Below are 22,289 nucleotides of genomic sequence, written 5' to 3' on the forward strand. Positions count from 1 at the left end.
GCGTTCCACCAGCATTTTGTGTGTGTTCCCATCATAGCTGAGCCTGTTCTAGCACAGCCATGAACCAATACGCCAACTCAACGTATCTCAGGTCTCACTCCAGCCATTGCGTTCCAAAGGTTCTGAGATTCCGTCAGCAGAACAACTCAACTCCAACCCCCTCTGCTGGACTTTGTCACACAGTTTGGTCAGAGCTGAGAAAGGGAAGCTTACCTCCAGTGTGTACAGGACCACGTGCGGGTTTTTATCATTCAGCTTCTTCTTAATGGCGCTGACTGCGTATTTTGCCCTGTGTAAATACAACAAAACCTGTCATTAAAATTAAGTCACAAGTTGAATTAGGGCAAGTTCAGGATGCCCACACCCATCTCCGGAAACTGTAGCAGAGGAATTCTTGCATTTTCATAGAGGTCTCCGGGGAGTGAAGACAGTGACCCACCCCCAACTCACTAATAAAGAACCCGGGAGCAACTTGGACTGTTCTTGCTTCACAGCCTCTGGGAGAAACGTGGCCTCTCCTTGCTTCTACCCAATGACTCAATGAGAAGTTCACATCCCTGGTGAGCTAACTAGCAACACTCACTCTGAGTTCACAAAAAAACGGACCCACTGGCATTTTTTGTAAAGCAAGTCTATTTGAGCTGAACTCTCAACCTCAATTCCTTGCTCAACAACTCAAATGGCCAGACCTCAGAGAAACTGCAAGTCAGCTCCCACATTCCACAGGTGTAGGGGTTAGGGTTACTGAGCCGGGTTTGTACTACGATGGCTCTGCAAGTGTGGTAACTGCTCCAGCACATTCTCCACGCAAAATGACACATTTCACTGGAGGTGTGAAAATCAAGCTAATCGTTTCTAATCTTTTTTAAAAATCATAATACAATCTGGAAGAAGATGGCGCCTGCGAACAACATGACCAAGGGCGACATCTGTTTGCCGGATCTCAAAACTACTTCTTTCACTTCTTTTTTGTTCAAATGTGTTTCTGCTACTGTTCGAGCTTGGGATCGGCATTTGAGTGGTGTGTTTCTTGGGCCGATTAAATGATCTGGAACTGTGCTAGCAGTCTCTGAGGGCGTTTTTAGCAAAGCACCTGGCCTTGAAGCCATGGAGCCTAGAGACGGGGTGTGAGCCCCCGATTGACTCCATTTCTCGCCATTTAAGGCGCCAAGGAAGACTGAAACCATCGAGGCGAGTGCAGAAGGTGAATGGGTATTCAGCACAGTCTAGCAGCCTCTTGCTCACTGCTGCCAGAGGAAGGTCTCTGTGTGTGATGGTCTCTCACCCCCCTTGCAATGCTGTTGGGAGGATGGTGCTTTATTTCTGGGTCTTGGGAAAGGATTACTAGACGTGGTTTGTGAATCGGTCTCCACTGTTCACGTTATGATGTATCTCTGGATTCTGGTCTCTCCTTTATCTGTTGCTACTTTGGGTGATTTTGATCGGGGGCAGTTGCTGATAAAAAACTGAGCACGCCTGAACGCTTTCCATTTGTGTTTCTTGCTCAATAATTTTTGTTGCCATTTGCACGATTAGTTTTTTTTGCATGTGGGGAGTGGCTTGATGCTTATTCTTAGAACAGCTTCCATGGTTTTCTTCTGTGGGGAAGACAAATCCCAGGGTTGTTTACTGTGTACATACTTTGAATCAATTCCCCACAGTGAGGGAAATGCCAAATGCGAGCTACAGCTCAATTTGATCTCAACATCTGCTCACATTGGTAGGTTTTCCAATTCTCCCCAGGTGACGTGGGGGACACACATGGGAGAACCAATTCACCAGTATTAATCTCGGTAGACTATTAACCATGTAACGACATGGTAATCAGAGGCAAAATGCAAACTTCTTTCAGGGAGGAAAAAGACAGAAGATACAGACACTTACTGAGCATCTCCTTGCCGAATCAGGTCGCAGATCTGTAGTATAGACTCCCAGTCGGTTTCTAAAAGTAACTGGCTCGTTGCTTTGTCTGTTTAAGGGAAGAAAGGATGAAAGACACAGTGGTGGTTGTTAATGGAAATGACACATTTTCAATGCTTCAATGTACAGGTGACAAATAAAGCTAATCTTAAGACCAGCCCACCGAGTGGCAAATCGGGCACAGGGGGCCAAATGGCTTCTGTTGCCTTTCTCATGACCCTTGGTGAATGAATTTACAGTGGTTCGGAAGCCAGAGCTTTCAGAATCCAGTAAATCTCAGCAGATAATGGAGTATGCTTCATTTCATACTTCCAGAGGAGGGCCAGAATATTATCAAAAGATGTCATGTGAGAATACTGACACTAATTCCTTCATCAAGTACGGAAGAGAATTGGTTCTTTTGCCTGCCAAGATAATATACAAGCTACTTAATGAAACAACAGGGTCAGGTTAAGTCAATGCTTATGGAATCCATTTACAGGCATCTGAGCCACATTACAGAATGCCCATTGGTGACAGTTTGTAATGTACATTCTGTTACAGGGTTGCTTTATTATTGATCCAGACAGAGGATGATAGAAATAAATATACGACTCTAATTCATGACTTGGTATACACTTGGTGTACTCTGGTGTACTGAGTGAGCAGTACATGAAAAGAGGAAATGGTATTGGTACACTAACATCCTCACCAAAAGAAGATTAAGGTCCCTCAGAAAGGAAACTACTCCAGGCCAGGGTCAATGAAAGCAGATTTGGAACTGATCCATATTCAGTGGATTCCAGATAATTGGGATACATTGGGACTCGTGCATTTTGGCCCAATTAAGGGTCTGCCCCAATTAGCCAAAGTTTCATAAAAATAAAAAAAACACACCATTAAATTGAGAAACAAATAATGTATTTAAATGAAGTACAGAACAAATAAAACCACTCTCACTAGTACTACAGGACTATAAAACTATATTAGTGCCTAATCATGATCAGAGGAATTCATCCAGCGTTTGCTGCCGTGTTCTTCTGACTGACTGTGAGTGGATAAAATCAACACAGCTAGTGCAGACAATGGACTGCCTTCATACAATGCTTTTGTCGACTGCATCCTCCACATCTTCATTTTCATTGTTACATTCGAGGTGACTGCCAATATCTTTAAATTCTTTGTACCTGAAGTAGTGAAGTCATTTCATTTTCACGCTCAGCCATTTCTGTAATTTCCAAGCCTGAATGCTTGAAACTGCAGTGAGCAAAACAGTTCGTTTGTCATTAACTATAAGTGACAAAAATCACTGCTTTTTGAACACAAACACACTCAATTGACGTTATTTACAACTGTTTGCTCTAAGCACAGTGTAGTGTCTATCAGCCACACAATGATGACTGATGCTAATGAGAATATGTTCAGCAAGTCTCCTGTCCAATAAAGTGCATGGCATCCCAAATAAATAATGATAATCTAGGCAATTTTTGATTGTTTTTGTTAAGAGTTTTCCAAGCAAGCAGCTGTCCTGATAAATTGATGTCCCAATTAACCAGAATTAATGTAATCCATTCACCTAACTTGGCTCCATGTTATTTCATATCCTCATTAAAGGAACATCTCGCAGATTTATAAATGTTAATTGAACTAGCATCCATTGTAAATTGTGGTGGTGTGCAACACAGATTCTCCCTGCTACGTGATAAGGTGCCTTCTAATTTCCCATATGGACAGACTCTGGCTTCTAAGTTTGCCTATTCAAAGTATATTTATTATCAAAGAATATATAAATGATACAACCTTGAGATTCATCTGCTTACAGGAGTGAGAAACCAGAAAGAACCCAATTAAAAAAAAGACTAACAAACACCCGACGCACAGAGGAAGAGGGATAAAAACACAAATCCTGCGAACAGTAAAAGCAAGCAACAGCACTGCGAACCAAGTTGAGTGCACAGACCCGGAGCCCGGAGCAGTCGGAGAAGGCTCATAGTCTCGGTCTCAGTTCATCATACAGCAGGGCAAATCGCCATGAAACTCACAGACACGAAGTGTATAGCAGCCGGAGCAGTCTCACATGCTCAGCGCCAAGGTCAATGGAGCAAAACATAGTGGAGAAGGACCGGCTTGACCTTCGCCTCCGGTCCCAATACCTTGCCTTTTCAGTCCAACCAGTCTGGAGTCTAAATTGACCAAGCACCGGGTTGTGTCCTACACCCAGAGATACAGGCCCGCTGCAGCGATACACTCTGGACCGCCTCTGGCCCATACTCGACCTCCCCATATCAAACCTTGCTCCCAGTTTACGTGGGCGGGCTCCGAAACAACTCTGCTTCAACTTCTCTCTGCTCTGCTTGCTCCACCTTCATATCTGAAGTTCCAGCTTCTCCTAGGACATGCCATGACCTCACTCCGACGCTGTCTCGTACTCGCACGCCTCGACCCTCAGATCAGCCTCTTCACTGTTTGCAGTGATTGTTTACCACAATTTTCCATTTTAAAAATGTTATTAATAGTCGAATTTCTTGCTTTGAAAACCACCAGTAAGTTGTCACCCACATTCCGTAACGCCATTTTAAACTTGCCGAGATCCCCTCCAACGGAAAAAGAAATGCTCCTTTCAAAACCTGCAACTTCAACCAGTTTAGCGTCTAGGTCCCAATTTATAAATGCATACCCGGGAAGTCTGGGCGCCACGGTAACTTCGTGGTTAGAGTGATGCTGTTACAGCTCGGGGCATTCTGGTGTTCTGGCACCGTTTGTCGGGAGTTTGTGAAATGTGTGGGGTTCCCGGGTGCTCCGTGTCCTCCACCAGTCCAAAGATGTACCGGGTGGGTTAACTGGCCACTGGAAACTGTCCCGTGGTTAGGTTACAGTTAATCAAACTTGTCAGAGGTTGCTGAGGCAGAGTGGCTCAAAGCCTCCCCCTCCCCCATTGGTGGGGGTAGTCTGTTGTCGATTCTCCAGTCGGAGAACTTGGGGGGAGAAAAAAGTGACTCAACAGACTTCATCATCGCAAATCAGCGAGTTGTTTTGTCATGTCTCCCCTATCGCTGTGAAAGGGTGACACCTCTTCTGTCTTTTATGAGAGAGGGGGAGAGAGAGAGAGAGAGAGAGAGAGAGATTGTGGAATGTCGAACTGTCGGGTTGGACTGCAGATCATGGTCTCTCTGGGGGGGCTTTGGTGGGTGCAGGGTGCTGATGCTTTTTGCTGTAGTAGGTGGGGAGGGGAGGGTCATTGCTTTGCTGCTGCTTGTGTATGGGAGGGGGAGTGGGGGGGCTTTGGGATTCTAACGTTCTTACTGCTACTCATTCTTTGGGCCACTCTTCTGTTTATGTGGATGTCTGTGAAGAACAAGAATTTCAGGCTGCATTCTGTATACATTCTCTAATATTAAATGGAACTATTAGATTGGAAAATTGAAAACAAAAGCACTATAGAGACTGGAGACAATATTATCTCTGGACAAAACCATTAAATTCCTGTGTAAGTACATTGTTTGTTCAGCCTGACATACCAGAGCAACAATAGCTACATTGTACTTCACAATTTTCCCCTCCTCAAACAAAAACTAATCACCCCCATCTTCCATCTTAAACATTGCAGAAAGAAAATCTTTACATTATGGTCAGTAGATTCATATACGTCAAACTGGGTGGACGTTTCCCGATTCAGGAATGCTGAGCCAGGGTCACATTCTTACAATGTGGAGGAGCTGCCAGAGGACGGGAAGGTAGCTAACGTCGTTCTGTTGTTCAAGAAAATCTCCAAGAGTAAGCTGGAAAATTGTAGACCAGTGAGCCTGATGTCAGTTGTGGGTGAATTATTGTCAGGTGTCCGAAGGGCAAAGATTTACAAGTATTTGGATAGACGGGGTCTGATAACTTGCACAGAGAAGGTTCCTCCAGCCCTACGAGCAATGCTGCCCCGGCAAACACTGAGAACACCGACTTAACCCGAGCCTAACCACTGGACAATTTCCAATGACCAATTAACCTCTCTTAGGACTGTGGGAGGAAGCCGGAGTACCAAGACAAAATCCACTCATTCCACAAAGGGACTCCTGACAGAACAGCGCCGGAATTGAACTGCAAACACTGATACGCCCTGAGCTGGGAAAGCAATGCGCTAACCAACTTAACGGAGTTTTCCAAGGTTACCAAGAGGTTTGATGAACGGAAGGCCATAGATGTTGTCTGTATGGACTTTAGCAAGACCTTTAACAAAGTCCTGCTTGGGAAGTTGGTCCAGAAAGTTCAGTTGCTTGGCACTCAGGGTGACGGAGTGAATTAGCTTCAACATTGGCTCAGCAGGAGAAACAAAGGAGTGGTTGTCTTTCTGAATGGAGGCCTGTGACTAGTGATGTGCCTCAGAGATCAGCGTTGGGCCTGTTTTTATCATCCATATTAATGACTTAATCAGAGATTTGTGGATGACACCAAGAATGGGGGCATAACAGACAATGAGGAAGGTATCAGAGCTTGCAAAATGATCTGACTCAGATGGAAAAATTAGCCGAGAAATGGCAGATGGAATTTAATGGATACAAATGTGAAGTGTTGCACTTAGGAGAACAAACTAGGGTAAGGCTTACACAGTGAGCGGCAGAGAATTTTCGTGTGGTAGGAAAAAGGAACTTGGGAGTACGGGTCCATAATTCCTTGAAAGTGGCATCACTGGTTATAAAGAGAGCTGCTGACACATTGGGCTTCATAAATCAGTTACACTGATTTACACTGAAGTAAATCACTGGGGATGTTACACTGAAGTTGCACAAGACGTTGGTGAGGTCTCATTTGGAGTATCGTGTGCAATTCTGATCACCTACTGACAGGAAAGATGTCAATAAGATTGAATATAGAGGAAGTTTACAAGGATGTTGCTGGGACTTGAGGACCTGACTTATAAGGAAAGGTTGAACAGGTTAGGATTTTATTCATAGAGTGCAGGAGAACAAGGGAAGATCTTACACAGAAGATGCAGATCTAAAAGAAAATGATGAGGGGTCAAGCCTGCAGGCAGGCTCTTTTCCCTCAGGTTGGGTGAAAGAGACGTCATAGATTTAGGATGAATAGAGAAATATTTATGAGGAACGTGGAGGGAGCTTCTTCATTCTGAGGGTGGTGCGAGGGTGGAACAAGCTGCCGGCTGAAGTGGTGGATGCAGGTTCAATCGTAACATTTAGGAGAAGTTTGGATCGGTACACGGGTGAGAGGGGTTTGGTGGGACGTGGTCCAGGTGCTGGTAGATGGGACTAGGGAGAAAACCAGGCCAGCACAGACTAGCGGGCCAAAGGGCCTGCTTCTGTGCAGTATGACTCTAGTACAGGGAAGGCCATTTAAGCACTGAAACAAACTGAAGTTTCTTCACTCAGTTGGGGAGAAATCTAGAATTCTTCACCCTTGGTGGTTATGAAGGCTCAGGCACCATGTTCATTCCTAAGGGAGATCAGCGGAATTTGCACACAATAACTGAAACAGACATGAATGTGATGTAGGAAATGGAGGCCATGAAAGAGCGAGAGGTTGAGTGGCGCCACTAAAAAAACCTCCCAACATCAACAAAATTAAATGGCTTTCCATTAACTTCAGGACGAGAAAGTATGACGATCATGAACTCTGGGGAATCAATGGTGCAGTTTAAGTGGATTGGTTTTAATATTTTGGATTACCTACACTGGGCTCACTAAAAAGATGCAATCATAAGACAGCAAAGATGCTGATGCAAGTTTCTTAGGAAGTTCACCAAGTCAGCTAACACTGGAGCAAAATTCTGTGGATGTAACGTTGAAAGAATTCTTACAGGTTGCATCGTGACGGGCCACTGCAATTTGGATGTGTACGAACATAAAAAGCTGCAGAGTCGCCCGTTTCTTATTCCGGCCTCTTCCCCCTTCCTTTCTGGTCCCGACGAAGGGTCTCAGCCCGAAAAAGTGACTATTTATTCCTCACTCTCACTCAGCCTGGGTCTGAGAGCGAGGAACAACACAAGATTTGGCCAACTTCATCGCCAGGCTAGATCGAAAAGGTCGGGGGAGGGGGGGGGATCAGGTCCAGAGGTGAGAGGCTATTCAGCTCACTACTCGATGAGGTATACTTGTCTCTACACTGAACAGAGGCTGTGGCCTGAAACTAACGGGCTCCTGGATCGGCTGTGACTCACTTTTGTTGATTTCAGTTCTGGTTACTTCTATTGTTTGGACCATTTGTTCTCCCTGCGCATCATGTGTTTGTTAATGGGATCTGTCAAGTTTCTTTGTTTTGGGGCTGTCTATAAGGTGGTAAATGTCAAAGTTATACTTAGCAAACATACTTTTATAATAAACGTACTTTGATTTCCACAGATGCTCCCTGACTTGAGTTCCTTCAGCATTTTGGGTGTGTTGCTCTAGATTGCCATCATCTGCAGAATGTCTTGGGTGAATCGTTTAAATTTTTCTTATGAATTACGTTTATCTGATGCAATGCACCTGCGATGCTATTGCAAGTACGTAATTAAATTGCACCTGCGGTCATGACAATAGACTTTGAAGAACAAGCAGTTCTTGATGAATGACAGAGCAGTCTGAAGTGCCGACTCGAGGCCCGTGTCCTGATGAAGGCTCACACCGAAAACATTAAATAACAGTATTCAATTTACACGGCCAGGGCTAAAAAGATGTCCTCTGACATGCTGAATCATGTTGTTTTCAATTCCCCTGGAGCTTCTAAACTACACAACGTAAGAGACAAACTTTTTTTGTTTACCTCTTCCATAACAAAGCCCTTGACAGAAGTATGAAATTGTGACAATACAAATCATTTGCCCAGTAAGTCCTCGGCAGGTTCAAGAGTTGAAGTACCTTTAAACCGGGCTGTTTACCAAACCCAGATGGAAATTTCCCTCCCGATCAGGGGCAACTGACAACCCACCCAAGAGAAACGAGGGATTTAACCCGCACACAAGTAGCCTTGAGGTGCGATGTTTGGAGTAATGAGACCGGGAGCTGCTTCTCGCTGGGCCCGTCTGCAGGCCGCCAGCTGGAGATCCCCAGCAGGGAGGGAGGGCACAGCGGCCGAGCCATCCCCAGCGGGGGGAGAGAGGAACAGACCACGAGGCCGATGTATACCCAGCAGGAAGGGAGGGAGGGGGCTGACACGAAGGGGCGGCCCTGAGGCAAGCCCGAGGCCCAGCGGCCACCGGCCTTGGCTTCTAACTTCCCCTCCGAAACGTAACGGCGCGGATTTCCCAACATCCAAAGGAAACGAAGGCCTCTTACCGAGAAGCCGCTCGAACGGGCCGCCGCCTTTGCCCATCCCGCCGCCCTTTGTCACTCCGTCCGTTCGTCCGCCTACTTCGTCACCGGATCACGGCACTCGCATGGACACCTACTTCCGTGGCTCTGCTGGGGTCCTACCCTGTGGGTGCGTCGCGCTCCTCTGACGCCGACTATATTCTAATATAATTAATTTTTTATACACAAACAAAAACACTGAACATATGCTAACAAAGCCAGGGAATCACACATGCAACAAATATATCACCATGAACTTTAAATATACAAATAAAAAAAGAAAATCCACTCTAAATGCTGTTGGTCAGAAGGAACTGTGTCTAAAAGGAGTCACGAAATAAAAACATTTACAGAAATACCCGAAACGTTGACAAATTTATAGTCTTTACAGCTTTCTGGTTATGGGAAGTTTTCAGAGTATTAATATATTGTTTGAAGTCTCACGTAAAAATATACATGAAGATTTCTTATCGCTGTATTTGTATTTATGGATATAAAATTTACCGTAAATTAAAAGATTTATGATAAAAATGATCCCTATGAGAATTGGTATTATTAGTAAACCCAAATAAAACATTTTCAAAACAAAAAGTCACATTAATATATTGATCTATAAATCGACAAACATCAACCCAAAGTGTTTTAACACATTCACAATCCCAAAACAGATGAAATATATCCTCTGGATATAAACCACAAAAAGAACAGTTAGTTTCAATATCAGAGTTAAACCTTGACAAATAAACATGGTTTGGATAATATCTATGTATAATTTTTAAAGAAATTTAATTTTATTTCTCAATAAAAATGTATTAAATAAGCCCCAAATACTCCTCCACCTCAGATTCCCCAAGTGACTATTCCAAAAACTAACAGCCGTAGGAAAAGAAGTAACGTCTCTTTGAAACAAACTTCTAATACCTCTATTATTTTTAAAAAACCAGAGGAAAACAAATCCTTCCTACAGCTGTACTGGAGGGATCCAAACTGGGCAATTCAACTAAGGAATGTGATGAAATTCTAAACAACATAATTACACCAGTGGGAATTTGGAGTCATAGGAAACTCAAAGGTGGATAAAAACTCAGTGTAACTCAATAAAGACTACACTCACGGGAGGCGCTCCTGTATGTCGTCACCTTGACCGGTGACGTCAGAAGTCTGAGGTCACGGCCAGCCGCCGTTGCCGGGCAACCGGCCGAGAGGCCCCTGGCGGCTCCTCGGTGCGGTGGTGAGCGGGCGGACCGGCGGAGTGGGGGATCACCCCGGGCACCGGGACGGGACGGGCCGGGCCGGCACCATGGGCCTCGGTCTGCTACTGGGGGCGACGGCGGTGGGGAAGACCCTGCTGCTGAAAGCGCTGCACAATATCCTTTTAGTCAAAGTCTGTTGAACTGCATCGGTCTCTGCGGTTCCTGTGAGCAGAGGCTGGGCGTGCGACACGGGCAACAAACAGCTCGTCTCCACACTGAACTTCCCTGGCCTGACAGCTGGGATGCAACACTCACGGTCAACCCTGACCACCATGGGGCCTCCGTAAGGCAAAATGACAGGGATTGCCACTTGAGGCTGTGGCGGATACATTTATGGTTATATTAAAGCAATTTTCAATATTTATTTCATTTTTGGATCCTTAATCAATGTGCAGAGATGAGTTTGAAAGAAGCTGTTGGCGAACTTGACGAGCTCCCACCTACACTCCCCACGGTATGCTCAAACTGGTTCAATGCACTCGGTAGCAAACCTACTGCAAAGCTTTATTTTATACTAATGATACAATAGAAGCAGTCCATATCCTTTTGCCAAGGTTTACAAGGTAATGTGGGTGAAAATTTGAATCCAGAAATCAATGTTTGGCATGACAGCCTAGTAGTTAGCGGAACACTTTTCAGTACAGGTGGCCCAGGTTCAATTTTCATTGTTTGTACATTCTCCCCGAGACCACTGAGTTAACTCCAGGCGCTCCGGTTTCCTCCCACAGTCCAAACACGTATTGGTTGGTAGATTAATTGGTCATTGTAAATTGTCCTGTGATTAGCCTTGGATTAAATTGGGGGTTGCTGGGTGACATGTCACAAAGGGCCAGAAGGGCCTATTCGATGCTGCATCTCAATAAAATAATAAATATCCTGTATGAATTGCCAGATGAAAAAGTTATCTGTAACTGTTTGGGCAAAAGTGATCTTTACCTACCACCTGTAAAAGCCTTACGGGAAATGTTTCACCAAGTTTACAGATTCATACACGTCACGGAATCAGGCCCTTTGGCCCAACTAGTTCTCAGCACTCAAGGTGCCTTTCCAAGTCCCATTGCTATGTTGGACCTGTAAACCTTACCTATCCACATTTAAGTATTTTAGTTATTTAAATCCTATCACTTAAATCTCTTTTAAATGTTGTAGTTCTTCTGTTTCCACTGACAGCTCATTCCATATACCCACTACCATCTGCGTGAAGAACCTGCTCCTCAGGTCTCTTCCCCTCGCACTTTAAACCTACTAAATCATTCTCAGTTTTGAAGTGTGTGTTTCAGTGGAGTTACTGACACAGGAGACTGAGCAGCTCCACACCCGAATTAGAAAGGATGTTTCCTGTTTTGGAGGAGTCTGAGATGGGGGCACAGCCTCAGAATACAAAGATGTCCCTTTAAAACAGATGAAGAGGAATTCCTTTAGCCAGAGGGTGGTGAATCTGGGGAATCCATTGCCAGAGACAGCTGTGGAGACCATGTCATTTGGTATATTTAAAGCAGAGGTTGATGGTATTGAATTCCGATGTTTTTATCCAAGGTTCTTGTAGAATTCGAGAATAAGACATAAAACCTGTTGCTTCACAATCTCTAAGAGAATGTGGGGTATTGGGAACGGGGAGAAGTGAGGAAGAACAAAGGAGAAGGGGGAATATAGATAGTGAGTCAACGTGCTCTGCTCTCTTTATACCCTAGACAGCAGACATTCCGTTCAAGGTTTGTCGATGAGAGTTAACCAATCAGATAGCTCCTGTTCAATTGTGTGATGCCCAAGAAGTTTCCAGAATAATGAAACTGTAACCACTCGGGGCCATACTAAACAATTTATAGGTAATTAAATAAAAATACAAGCAGGCATAAGAAAGTTAATTATAACAATTATGCAATCTATTTTGACAACTGGTTTTTGATTAGTCAGGGTGTCAAATGTTGTGTGGAGAAGGCAGGAGAATAGGTTGAGAGAGATAATAAGTCAACCATGATGGAATATTCTTTCTTCTAGACTTGCTGTCCGTGGACCCCTTCTTAACGGTATTGGTCCATGGCAAAAAAAAAGGTTGGGAACCCTTGTCTAGAACCTAGACAGTCTTGTAACAAAGGGTTGAGGGTGTAAAATGTTGCTGCTTGTCTTACCACACATGGACTCGATGAGACAAGTGGCCCAATTCTGCTCCTATATCTTACTGTCTTATCTCAAAACAAAATCTTACCATGTTCTGTTTGTATTTGATGCCACTTTTAATATCCTTTACCCTCAGGTGGGCACAAACTTAACTGATATCACGATTAATAAGAGGAAAATTACTATTCGAGAACTGGGAGGCTGCATGGGGCCTATCTGGCCAAGTTACTATGGAGACTCTGAAGCTGTGATAGTGAGTATCAGCAGTGTGGATCTCTCCCCACTACCCGACCGCCCATGCAGCAGCCCTGGATTGACGGACGAGGCACTGGTTTCCTCTTGCTCCTGATTTTTATATCTTTAATCAGCTGTTTTTCAAACAGGCACAGGAGGGGAAAAGGAAATCTCGTGTCCCTGGTTACTTAACTACGTTAGTTATACATTCCTTATTTATCAGATTCCAGCACTTGTAGCCCCCTCCTCTCAAATAGTTCCATCTGCCCCTCATCATTCATCCCTCTGGGTCTACCTATCACCTACTGGTCCCTGTCTTCAATCACTTACCTGAGCTTTCCTGGAGTCAACAAGCTGTTTGGTCATGATCTGGACTCAAGTTCACCCAGTTAACCAAGTTCAATGGTCAAAGTAAATTTATTATCAAAGTACGTATCTGTCAAAATACACAACCCCGAGATTCATTTTCTTGTGGGCGTTCACAGTAAATGCAAAGAAGCACAACAGAATCAATGAAAAACTGCAGACAACCGACAAACAACCAAGGTGCAAAAGACAACGAACTGTGAAAAATACAAAAAGAAAAAGAACAATAAGTAAATAAGCAATAAATATCGAGAACATGAGATGAAGAATCCTTGAAAGTGAGGTGTGGGAACTGTTCAGTGTTGGGGTGAGTGAAGCCGAGTTACCCCACTGATTCAGGAGCCTGATAGTTGAGGGGTAATAACTGTTCCCGAGTCTGGTCATGTGGGTCCTGAGGCTCCTGCTGGCAGCAGCAAGAGAGCATGGCTTGCACTCTGGGGGTCGTTGATAATGGACGCTGCTTTCCTGTGTCCGTGCTGTGTGTAGATGTGCTGAGTGGTGGGGAGGGCTTTCCCTGTGACGGACTGGGCCGTGGCCACTACTTGTGGGATTTTCCATTCCAGGGTATTGGTGTTTCCAAACCAGGCTGAGATGCAAACAGCCTGTATGCTCTCCAAACGTATAGAAGTTGGTCAGAGTTTCAGATGACGTGCCAGATCTTCGCAAACTTGTAGGGGTGCCTTCTTTCTAACGGCACTTAGATGCAGTTCAGATCCTCTGAAATGTTAACACCGAGAAATTTAAAGACCTTCTCCACCTCTGATCCCCTGATGAGGACTGGCTAATGGATCTTATTGACATTGTTATGTCACCACTCAGGCAGATTTCCAATCTCCCTCCCGTATGCTGAAGTGTGATTTGGCTAACAAACTTAAGTATGGTATTGGAGCTGTGCTTAGCCACACAGTCATAAATATGAAGTTGAGTAGAGAAGGGGGTTAAGCATGCAGCCTTGGTCTACCCATCAGCTACAGACAGGGCCAGTGGGTGATAGGCAGACCGAGGTGAAGGTGAAGTCGGCCCTCGAGCAGGATCTCGACCCAAGCTGTGGACAGTTACTCTCCTCTGCAGATGCTGCTCAGTTTGACTGTTGTTCTGTTTATACCTGGGATTCTGACATTTAGCTTCTACCTTTATTGGAAGGTTGTGGAAGAACAGGTGCAGAACAGGTTTACCTCCTCAGAAAGCTGACTGGATTAGAGAGCATGTTTTTTGAGGGAAGGCTGAGCAAGTTAGGGGTTTTCTTTTTGCAGTGATGGAGAATGAGTAGTAACTAGATGGAGGTGTACAAGAATATAAGAGGCATAGGTAAGGTGGACAGCCAGCACCTTGCATCCCATCAGGCTCTTGAACCACCTCAACTCTGAACTGATTCCGATACCTGTGAACTCACTTTTAATGACTCTGCAACTTATGTTTTCAATTTTATTTAAATCAAGTTTAATTGTCATTCAACTATATATTGATACAGCCAAATGAAACAGTATTCCTCTGGAATACTATAGGATTCTCTGGAAACAGTATAGCCAGCGAGAAAAACGTCGTCACACAAAAAGAAACAGTCCAAGATCCTGAGCGATAGATAATTCCGGCAGATTGCTGGTACAGTTGCTGGCAATCCTCTGACTGAACACTGGAGGGCAGCACCGACAGGAGAGGCCAGCCCCCAACTGAGCACGGATGCCATGCCACATCACTCCCAGCATCTTCTCACCCGTGTCTCGAGGCGTAGTCCTCGCTACAGGGAACAAGCCTATGGTATCTTCCATTATCAATGTGCAATCACATGAGAAACGTCCGGACTGATGTCCAGTCTGGTTATTTATTTATATATTGCAGTTGGCCTTTTGCACATTGGTTGTTGGTCGATAGTTTTTCGTTGATTCTATTTTGCTTCTCTGTTCTACTGTGAATACCCACAAGGAATCGAATCACAAGGTGACATACATATCCTTTGATAATAATTTGACTTTTATTCCCAGAGCAGCCATGGTTAATGCCCGAGGATATCCATTTAAGGTGAGTAGAGGAAAGTTTAAGGGAGATGTCAGAGGTAGTTTTTTTTTTTACACATTAGCCTACAATGTTGTGCTGACCTACTCTAGAAACTGCCTAGAATAGCCCTCTTTTTCTAAGTTCCATGTGCCTATCTTAAGAGTCTTTTAAAAAAAACCTGTTGTATCCCCCTCCACCACCATTGCTGGCAGAGCATTCCACATACCCAGCACTTTGTGTGGAAAAACTTACCCCTGGAATCCCCTCTGTACCTGTTCTTAATCTTGGCCATGGTGTTCTTTCTTTAAAAACACAAGACAGACTCATTTCCTTTCGTACGGTTGGCCTGTAGCTCCGAGTACATGGGGCAGGCTAAGATTTTATTGCCTGTCATCCTCTGTATTTCCTTTATTCTTTACGGGATCTGCTCCCCAGCAAGACAGTGTGCACAGGCCTGTCCTTCCCCAGAAGATGATCTGCAAGTCCTTGTGTCACACACCAATTCTCTCGCCGCCTCTTTACAGGGTTGAATGTTTTCCTCCCTAGTTTGTCATCGATGCGGCCAATCCCACCCAGATTTCCTCCTCGTGTATTCAGCTGCTCGAAGTTCTGACAGCTGAGCAACTGCAGGAAACTCCGGTCCTAATTCTCTTCAACAAAGTGTAAGTACAGACCCAAGCAGTGTGGCAGCTTCTGTCTTCAAATGTGGCAAGGTGGGTTGGGCAGGGCACTGAGAGAATGCATGATACACCAACCTGCTGGCTGTGTTTCATTAAAAAACAAATACTGCTGGCCCTGGGCCATTGGCTGGTGGGTGGCCTTGTGATCATATTCTAACCATCTCAACCCCCTCCCTCCCCCCAACTCTGTACACTAAATACAACAGATCAGACTCCATTCAATCCAGACTCAAAATGCTGAAAAAACTCAGCAGGTCAGGCAGCATCTATGGAGAGGAATAAACAGTTGACATTTCGGGTTGAGACCTCTCATCAAGACCTGACCTGAGTCCTCCAACACCTTTGTACCAGTTCCTACAAGATTTCCAGCATCTGTAGAATCTTTTGTTTATTATTTTCATCCTACTGTGTCAGAATAGTCCTGTGCACTGTTGTTCCTGCCCTGCTAATTCAGTCAGGCAGGCTGAGAATCTGAGTGGGTGGTCAGTGCGAAAGTCACCACATCCTCACAAAAAGAGCTGACATGCATCAGGATAACAAGCAGCACCAGCTCATTGGAGCTTAGAGTGGGAGGTGGTCACACCAAGGCAGTAGTGCTGTCCAGTGTTTGGAGGAGTAAGCATGTTGTCTGGCTATGTGATTGACTATTTTGTGTTAAGCTAAGACTTGTTTACTCAGAGCCCTGCCAAGCTTCATTGTACTCTGCTCCAGATGGGAAATATGGCAGTAAGAATGTGATGGGCTGAAGGGCCTGGCTGTGAACCATATGACTCTCACTGGAAAGAACTTTTAATTTTGTAAAATTTTCTCAAGGGATGCCTGGCCTGTTTGTGCTTCAGTTTCTAATGAACAGAAGCTTAATCTACACTTTACCCGTGAGTTAGCAGCCTCCCCTCTATACTCCTCAGTAATGCAGCCTCCCCTCTATTCTCCTCAGTAATGCAGCCTCCCCTCTATACTCCTCAGTAATGCAGCCTCCCCTCTATACTCCTCAGTAATGCAGCCTCCCCTCTATACTCCTCAGTAATGCAGCCTCCCCTCTATACTCCTCAGTAATGCAGCCTCCTCTCTATACTCCTCAGTAATGCAGTCTCCCCTCTATTCTCCTCAGTAATGCAGCCTCCCCACTATGCTCCTCAGTACTGCACTCCCCTCTATTCTCCTCAGTACTGCAGTCTCCCCTCTAATCTCCTCAGTAATGCAGTCTCCCCTCCATTCTCCTCAGTAATGCAGCCTCCCCTCTATTCTCCTCAGTAATGCAGCCTCCCCTCTATTCTCCTCAGTACTGCAGTCTCCTCTCTATACTCCTCAGTGATGCAGCCTCCCCTCTATACTCCTCAGTGATGCAGCCTCCCCTCTATACTCCTCAGTGATGCAGTCTCCCCTCTATTCTCCTCAGTACTGCAGTCTCCCCTCTATACTCCTCAGTAATGCAGACTCCCCTCTATACTCCTCAGTAATGCAGTCTTCCCTCTATACTCCTCAGTAATGCAGCCTCCCCTCTATACGCCTCAGTAATGCAGCCTCCCCTCTATTCTCCTCAGTAATGCAGTCTCCCCTCTATTCTCCTCAGTAATGCAGCCTCCCCTCTATTCTCCTCAGTAATGCAGCCTCCCCTCTATTCTCCTCAGTAATGCAGTCTCCCCTCTATTCTCCTCAGTACTGCAGCCTACCCTCTATACTCCTCAGTAATGCAGCCTACCCTCTATACTCCTCAGTAATGCAGCCTACCCTCTATACTCCTCAGTAATGCAGCCTCCCCTCTATACTCCTCAGTAATGCAGCCTCCCCTCTATTCTCCTCAGTAATGCAGTCTCCCCTCTATACTCCTCAGTAATGCAGTCTCCCCTCTATTCTCCTCAGTAATGCAGCCTCCCCTCTATACTCAGTAATGCAGCCTCCCCTCTATACTCCTCAGTAATGCAGCCTCCCCTCTATACTCAGTAATGCAGCCTCCCCTCTATACTCCTCAGTAATGCAGCCTCCTCTCTATACTCCTCAGTAATGCAGCCTCCCCTCTATTCTCCTCAGTAATGCAGTCTCCCCTCTATACTCCTCAGTAATGCAGTCTCCCCTCTATTCTCCTCAGTAATGCAGCCTCCCCTCTATACTCCTCAGTAATGCAGTCTCCCCTCTATACTCCTCAGTAATGCAGTCTCCCCTCTATTCTCCTCAGTAATGCAGCCTCCCCTCTATGCTCCTCAGTACTGCAGCCTCCCTTCTGTACTCAGTAATGCAGCCTCCCCTCTATACTCAGTAATGCAGCCTCCCCTCTATACTCCTCAGTAATGCAGTCTCCCCTCAGTGATGCAGTCTCCCCTCTATACTCCTCAGTAATGCAGCCTCCCCTCTATGCTCCTCAGTACTGCAGCCTCCCTTCTGTACTCAGTAATGCAGCCTCCCCTCTATACTCCTCAGTAATGCAGTCTCCCCTCAGTGATGCAGTCTCCCCTCTATACTCCTCAGTAATGCAGCCTCCCCTCATCTCCCCTGTCCCATGGTGCAGGAGCCCCACAAGTCTGAGATCACGTACCAGCAGGCTCAGAGCCAGCTTCCACCCCACTGATTATATCAGGTGCATTCAAGAGTCTAATAAGATGGACTCTTGGCTTCACAATCCACACCTTTGTTATCTTGCACTTTATTGTTCACCTGCACTGCACTCCCTCTGCAGCTTTTACACTTTATTCTGCATTGTTATTGTTTTACTGTTCTGCTTCAGTGCTCTGTGTCATGATCTGATCTGTACGATCAGTATACAAGACAAGCTTTTCCATGTAACTTGGTACACGTGACAATAATAACCCAATTCCAATACCTATGTGGTGGGAAAGATGGGATTAAGTAGGTTCGATGAAGGATAGACTAGAGCACATACATTATAGTTCTCTAATCACAGAAGCAGTGGAGGGCAGTTTATCTTGCAGCTTCTGGAAAGGTATGCAAACAACTGGGATTGAAGGTGAGGGATAAAGTAAATTGAAATAATCACCCACTGTTTCTGCTGCTTTATAAACGCAGGGGAGTAACTCGACTGTCTCTTTTCAGTGATCTACCCTGCCACATGTCCCTGATAGAAATGAAAAGCCTGTTCAGGATGGATGACATATTGGCCTGTGCCAAGCAGGCAGTCAGTGTGCTGGAGGTGAGTGCACAGACTGGCAAAGGGCTGGACCAGGTCCTGAAGTGGCTTCACTCCCACCTCAAGGGGAAAAATTTGCCCTGAAGCCAGTCAACACTACACCTTTCCCCAAAGCAGCCATTCAAAAAGCTCTGAAGAGTCCAGAGGCAGTGGATATGATGGCTCCCTCAAAATGTCCTGTATCTGAAAACTATGTACAATGGCAAAAGCCTGTGATTTTTGAATTGTATCCAGCCTTGTAAGGGCCAAAAAGATGGACTTAGAAGTGCATGAATATCAAGGCATTTCCAGGTAACTGAAACAGAATGGAAGAATATGACACTAGATTTGCATTATTCTAGTTACAGGTTGGGCTTTATATCATAATGAAATCCTGTATTTATAGTTAATGCTTGCTCTGTAATAATTATCCATGTTTATAGATAGATTTTAAGTTAATAAATAATAACATTAAAAAATTAAATAAAACTTGCTCTGCATTGCAAAATGCAGTGGATTCTGATTAATTAGGACACATCGGGACCAGTACATTTTGGCCCAGTTAAGCAACTGCCCCAATTAGCTGTAATTTCATGGAAATAGTTTGTTATGATACGGCAACAATGAATATAAAATTAAGAGGTTTTTTTTTATAAACAAACAAAACATTTATTAAACACTTCAATAAAAATGAAAAGTAAACAAATGACTAACTTAACTGGAAGTTGACTGCTTTATGGCAACTTGAACAGTTCTCAAAGTGATATATGCGAAAGTCCAAATGATTTATACAGTCAATTAGGACAGACTTTCCTAAAGTAACGAATTCCTCGACAATGTGACATTACTGGCCATCCCAGCCGAAGTATGCTTTGCCCGAAGGATTTACAACGAAGGAAATAAAAACGGCTTAAAGGAACTGACCTTCTCCTTGGCAAATAACGCTGCGTCCAACCCTTTCTGCTTTCACAATGCAGGAGCTATCTCGGATTCAGGCTCCTATCTCTTTGAATGAAGATTAAATAAGGTCGATCCCGTATTATCGCTGACAACATCAACTTTTCTCAATCCTTCGGGTTTTCCATACTCTGGTAAACCTTCACTCTCCGACTGGACTGCAAAGGTAGAAACCAATACTGGCAGCGTTTGGTGAGACTGCCAGCAATAACCTTTTAAGACTTAAAACAGAAAATAAAACTCCACTTTAAAACAAATCTGCAACATGAGACGAATACGCAGCATAACGGAGTCACTGATGAATTAAACCACGAACTGACCTGCGTCACAGCAAGGCTTTCCCCTTTTATATCTGTTGAAACAGGCCATCACATGATGTCACACTGGCGGGAAAATTACATCACCCCATCACATGACCATTACATCATGCTAACCATATACTCCATTACATCATGGTCATGTGACAGTCTCAAGATACCCACAGGGTATGTAACAAGTTAAAAAGGTATAAAAGAAATAAATTACGCATTTAAATTAAATAGGCCAAATTAGAATACTACCAATAGTACCACAGCACTGTAAAACTGTTCCCAATAGCTATCGCCAGAGGAATTCATCCAGTGAGGTGCAGAAGTGTACTCTTTTTGATTAGACTAAATAAACAAAATCAGCGCCGTCAACTCATGCAGGTAATGGACTGCCTTCATACAGTACTGTTGATGATTGTATCCTCCAAATCCTCATTTTCATTGTAACATTAAAGATGATTGTCAATACCTTAAAATTCTTTGTAGTTCCTAACTTACTAAAATAGTAAAATAGTTTCATTTTCACTCCTGGCATCTCCAAGCTTGACTGCTTGAACCTACAGTGAGCAAAAGAGTTCTGAATTGTCTTACTGCTTATTTCTCACCAAATATCAGTGACAAAAGTCACTGCTTTTTGAATTGAAACACACACAACCAATGCTAGTTAGAAATTGTTCGACAAAGGTCTCTTGCCCCAAATTAAGTGGCATAGTGTCCCAAATAAAGGAAGGAAATCCCAGCTGTTTTTGTTCTTTAAGAGTTGTCCCAAACAAGTGGCTGCCCCGATTAACTGTTGGCCCGATTAAATGGAATCCACTGTACTTTGAAATATACACATGAAATAATGAGGGCATAGCTTTCTTTACATTGTGTTATTTAGTCTACACATTTATGAGCATGTTACCTGTTATATCAGTAATAAGAATCATGTTATTGTAGCCACTGACTTCATAGTGTAGTTGTAGACCTCAGTATTTTCTCCCTCTTTTGCATTCATGAGCTCCATGACCTGTACTGTTTGTATTTACCATATATATAATTAATAAAATATATTTTGAAATAAAAATGGCTGCTGAAAGATTATCAACTTTAAGAAAGATGCACGCTGGTTTGCCTGGAACTTGGTCTTCCAATACAAGTACACTCACAAGCAAATGCTGTGACTGGAGCAGGTGCAGACAGATGTACTGAAGCTCAGTGCAGACATTACAAGGGCTCTGCGGGAGGGTCACTGGATAGGGAGGGGCTGGTCCCAGTGGAACAGCTGCTGTGTCTGCGGAAATGCGAGTGCCTTTGAGCCGGTGAAAAATCAATGGTATAATTAACATGGAGAAAGTGACGATCGTATTTACTGTGCATTATGAATAAAGTCTTTAAAAATACGGATCAGACTCAGATTTATCACATGTACAGCAACACACACAGCAGTGCAATGTGTCATTTGCCATGACAACCAAGCACCCCAAGAATGCACTTGGGGCAGCCACACGTCCCTGCATCAATACAGGTTGGCCGTGATGTTCAGCCGCAGAGCAGAAGCAACAAGACACAGACACACCCCCCCCCCCCCCCCCTCGGCCTAGGACTCTCAGACACTGTTGAAATGATGGTTCCTTCAACAGATATTGTTTGGCAGAATATCCCAATACTAGAACTTACAAATAAACAACAGTCATGTTTACTGTATATATTAGAAATAAAGTATATCGAGGAGAGAACAAACTCGGGTTACGTAGACTGCAGAGTCACGGACGGTAGAATGAAAAATGAGGATTAAATCAGAACAAACCACCAACAGCACATATCTGCAACTTTTACATCAGCAGTCTGCAAACAGGACTGGTATGCAATTCAGATAGCACATACAAAATACTGGAGGAATTCAGCAGCTCAGACAGCTCAGACACGGAGGAAAATGGACGATGCAGGTGAAGGATCTTGACCTGAAACCTCAACTTTCCTCCATAGATGCCGCCTGACCCGCTGAGTCCTTACAGCATCTTGTGCGTCGTTCTTGTTTCCCCAAATCCAGTCAAGCCCCTCAGACATCTCCTGCTGCAAGAGACTTACTGACAAAACAGGTG

General features: G+C 44.4%; 2 protein-coding genes across 8 annotated transcripts in view; one reads left to right on the forward strand and one right to left on the reverse strand.

The window, feature by feature from the left end:
- Window positions 1-9,315, reverse strand: part of hgs (hepatocyte growth factor-regulated tyrosine kinase substrate) — a 62,485-nt gene extending 53,170 nt beyond the window's left edge. For 5 of the 7 annotated variants that reach the window (XM_059948364.1, XM_059948363.1, XM_059948359.1 and 2 more), the window contains exons 1-3: window positions 9,159-9,314; window positions 1,885-1,969; window positions 214-289 (exon numbers count right to left, since the gene is read on the reverse strand). In XM_059948364.1, the coding sequence (XP_059804347.1) occupies window positions 214-289; window positions 1,885-1,969; window positions 9,159-9,195 (198 nt within the window). In that variant the 5' untranslated portion in view covers window positions 9,196-9,314. Of the gene's footprint in view, window positions 1-213; window positions 290-1,884; window positions 1,970-9,158 lie in introns of all 7 variants that reach the window. The other 2 variants (XM_059948358.1, XM_059948357.1) reach the window with 1 other exon arrangement.
- Window positions 9,316-10,345: 1,030 nt separating this feature from the next.
- arl16 (ADP-ribosylation factor-like 16) lies at window positions 10,346-20,965 on the forward strand. The gene is made up of 5 exons (XM_059948370.1): window positions 10,346-10,540; window positions 10,822-10,880; window positions 12,681-12,797; window positions 15,686-15,801; window positions 18,868-20,965. The coding sequence occupies exons 1-5, from the start codon at window positions 10,474-10,476 to the stop codon at window positions 19,043-19,045; spliced, it is 537 nt and encodes a 178-aa protein (XP_059804353.1). The 5' UTR covers window positions 10,346-10,473; the 3' UTR covers window positions 19,046-20,965.
- Window positions 20,966-22,289: the final 1,324 nt, after the last annotated feature.

The sequence above is a fragment of the Hypanus sabinus genome, chromosome 23, assembly GCF_030144855.1.
Source record: "Hypanus sabinus isolate sHypSab1 chromosome 23, sHypSab1.hap1, whole genome shotgun sequence".
Taxonomy (NCBI): Eukaryota; Metazoa; Chordata; class Chondrichthyes; order Myliobatiformes; family Dasyatidae; genus Hypanus; species Hypanus sabinus.

Coding starts and splice junctions, on each gene's coding strand:
- arl16 (XM_059948370.1), top strand. CDS start 10,474: ATGGGCCTCGGTCTGCTACTGGGGGCGACGGCGGTGGGGAAGACCCTG. Junction 10,541..10,821: donor GCTGCTGAAAGCGCTGCACA/ATATCCTTTTAG, acceptor ATCAATGTGCAG/AGATGAGTTTGAAAGAAGCT. Junction 15,802..18,867: donor CTAATTCTCTTCAACAAAGT/GTAAGTACAGAC, acceptor GTCTCTTTTCAG/TGATCTACCCTGCCACATGT.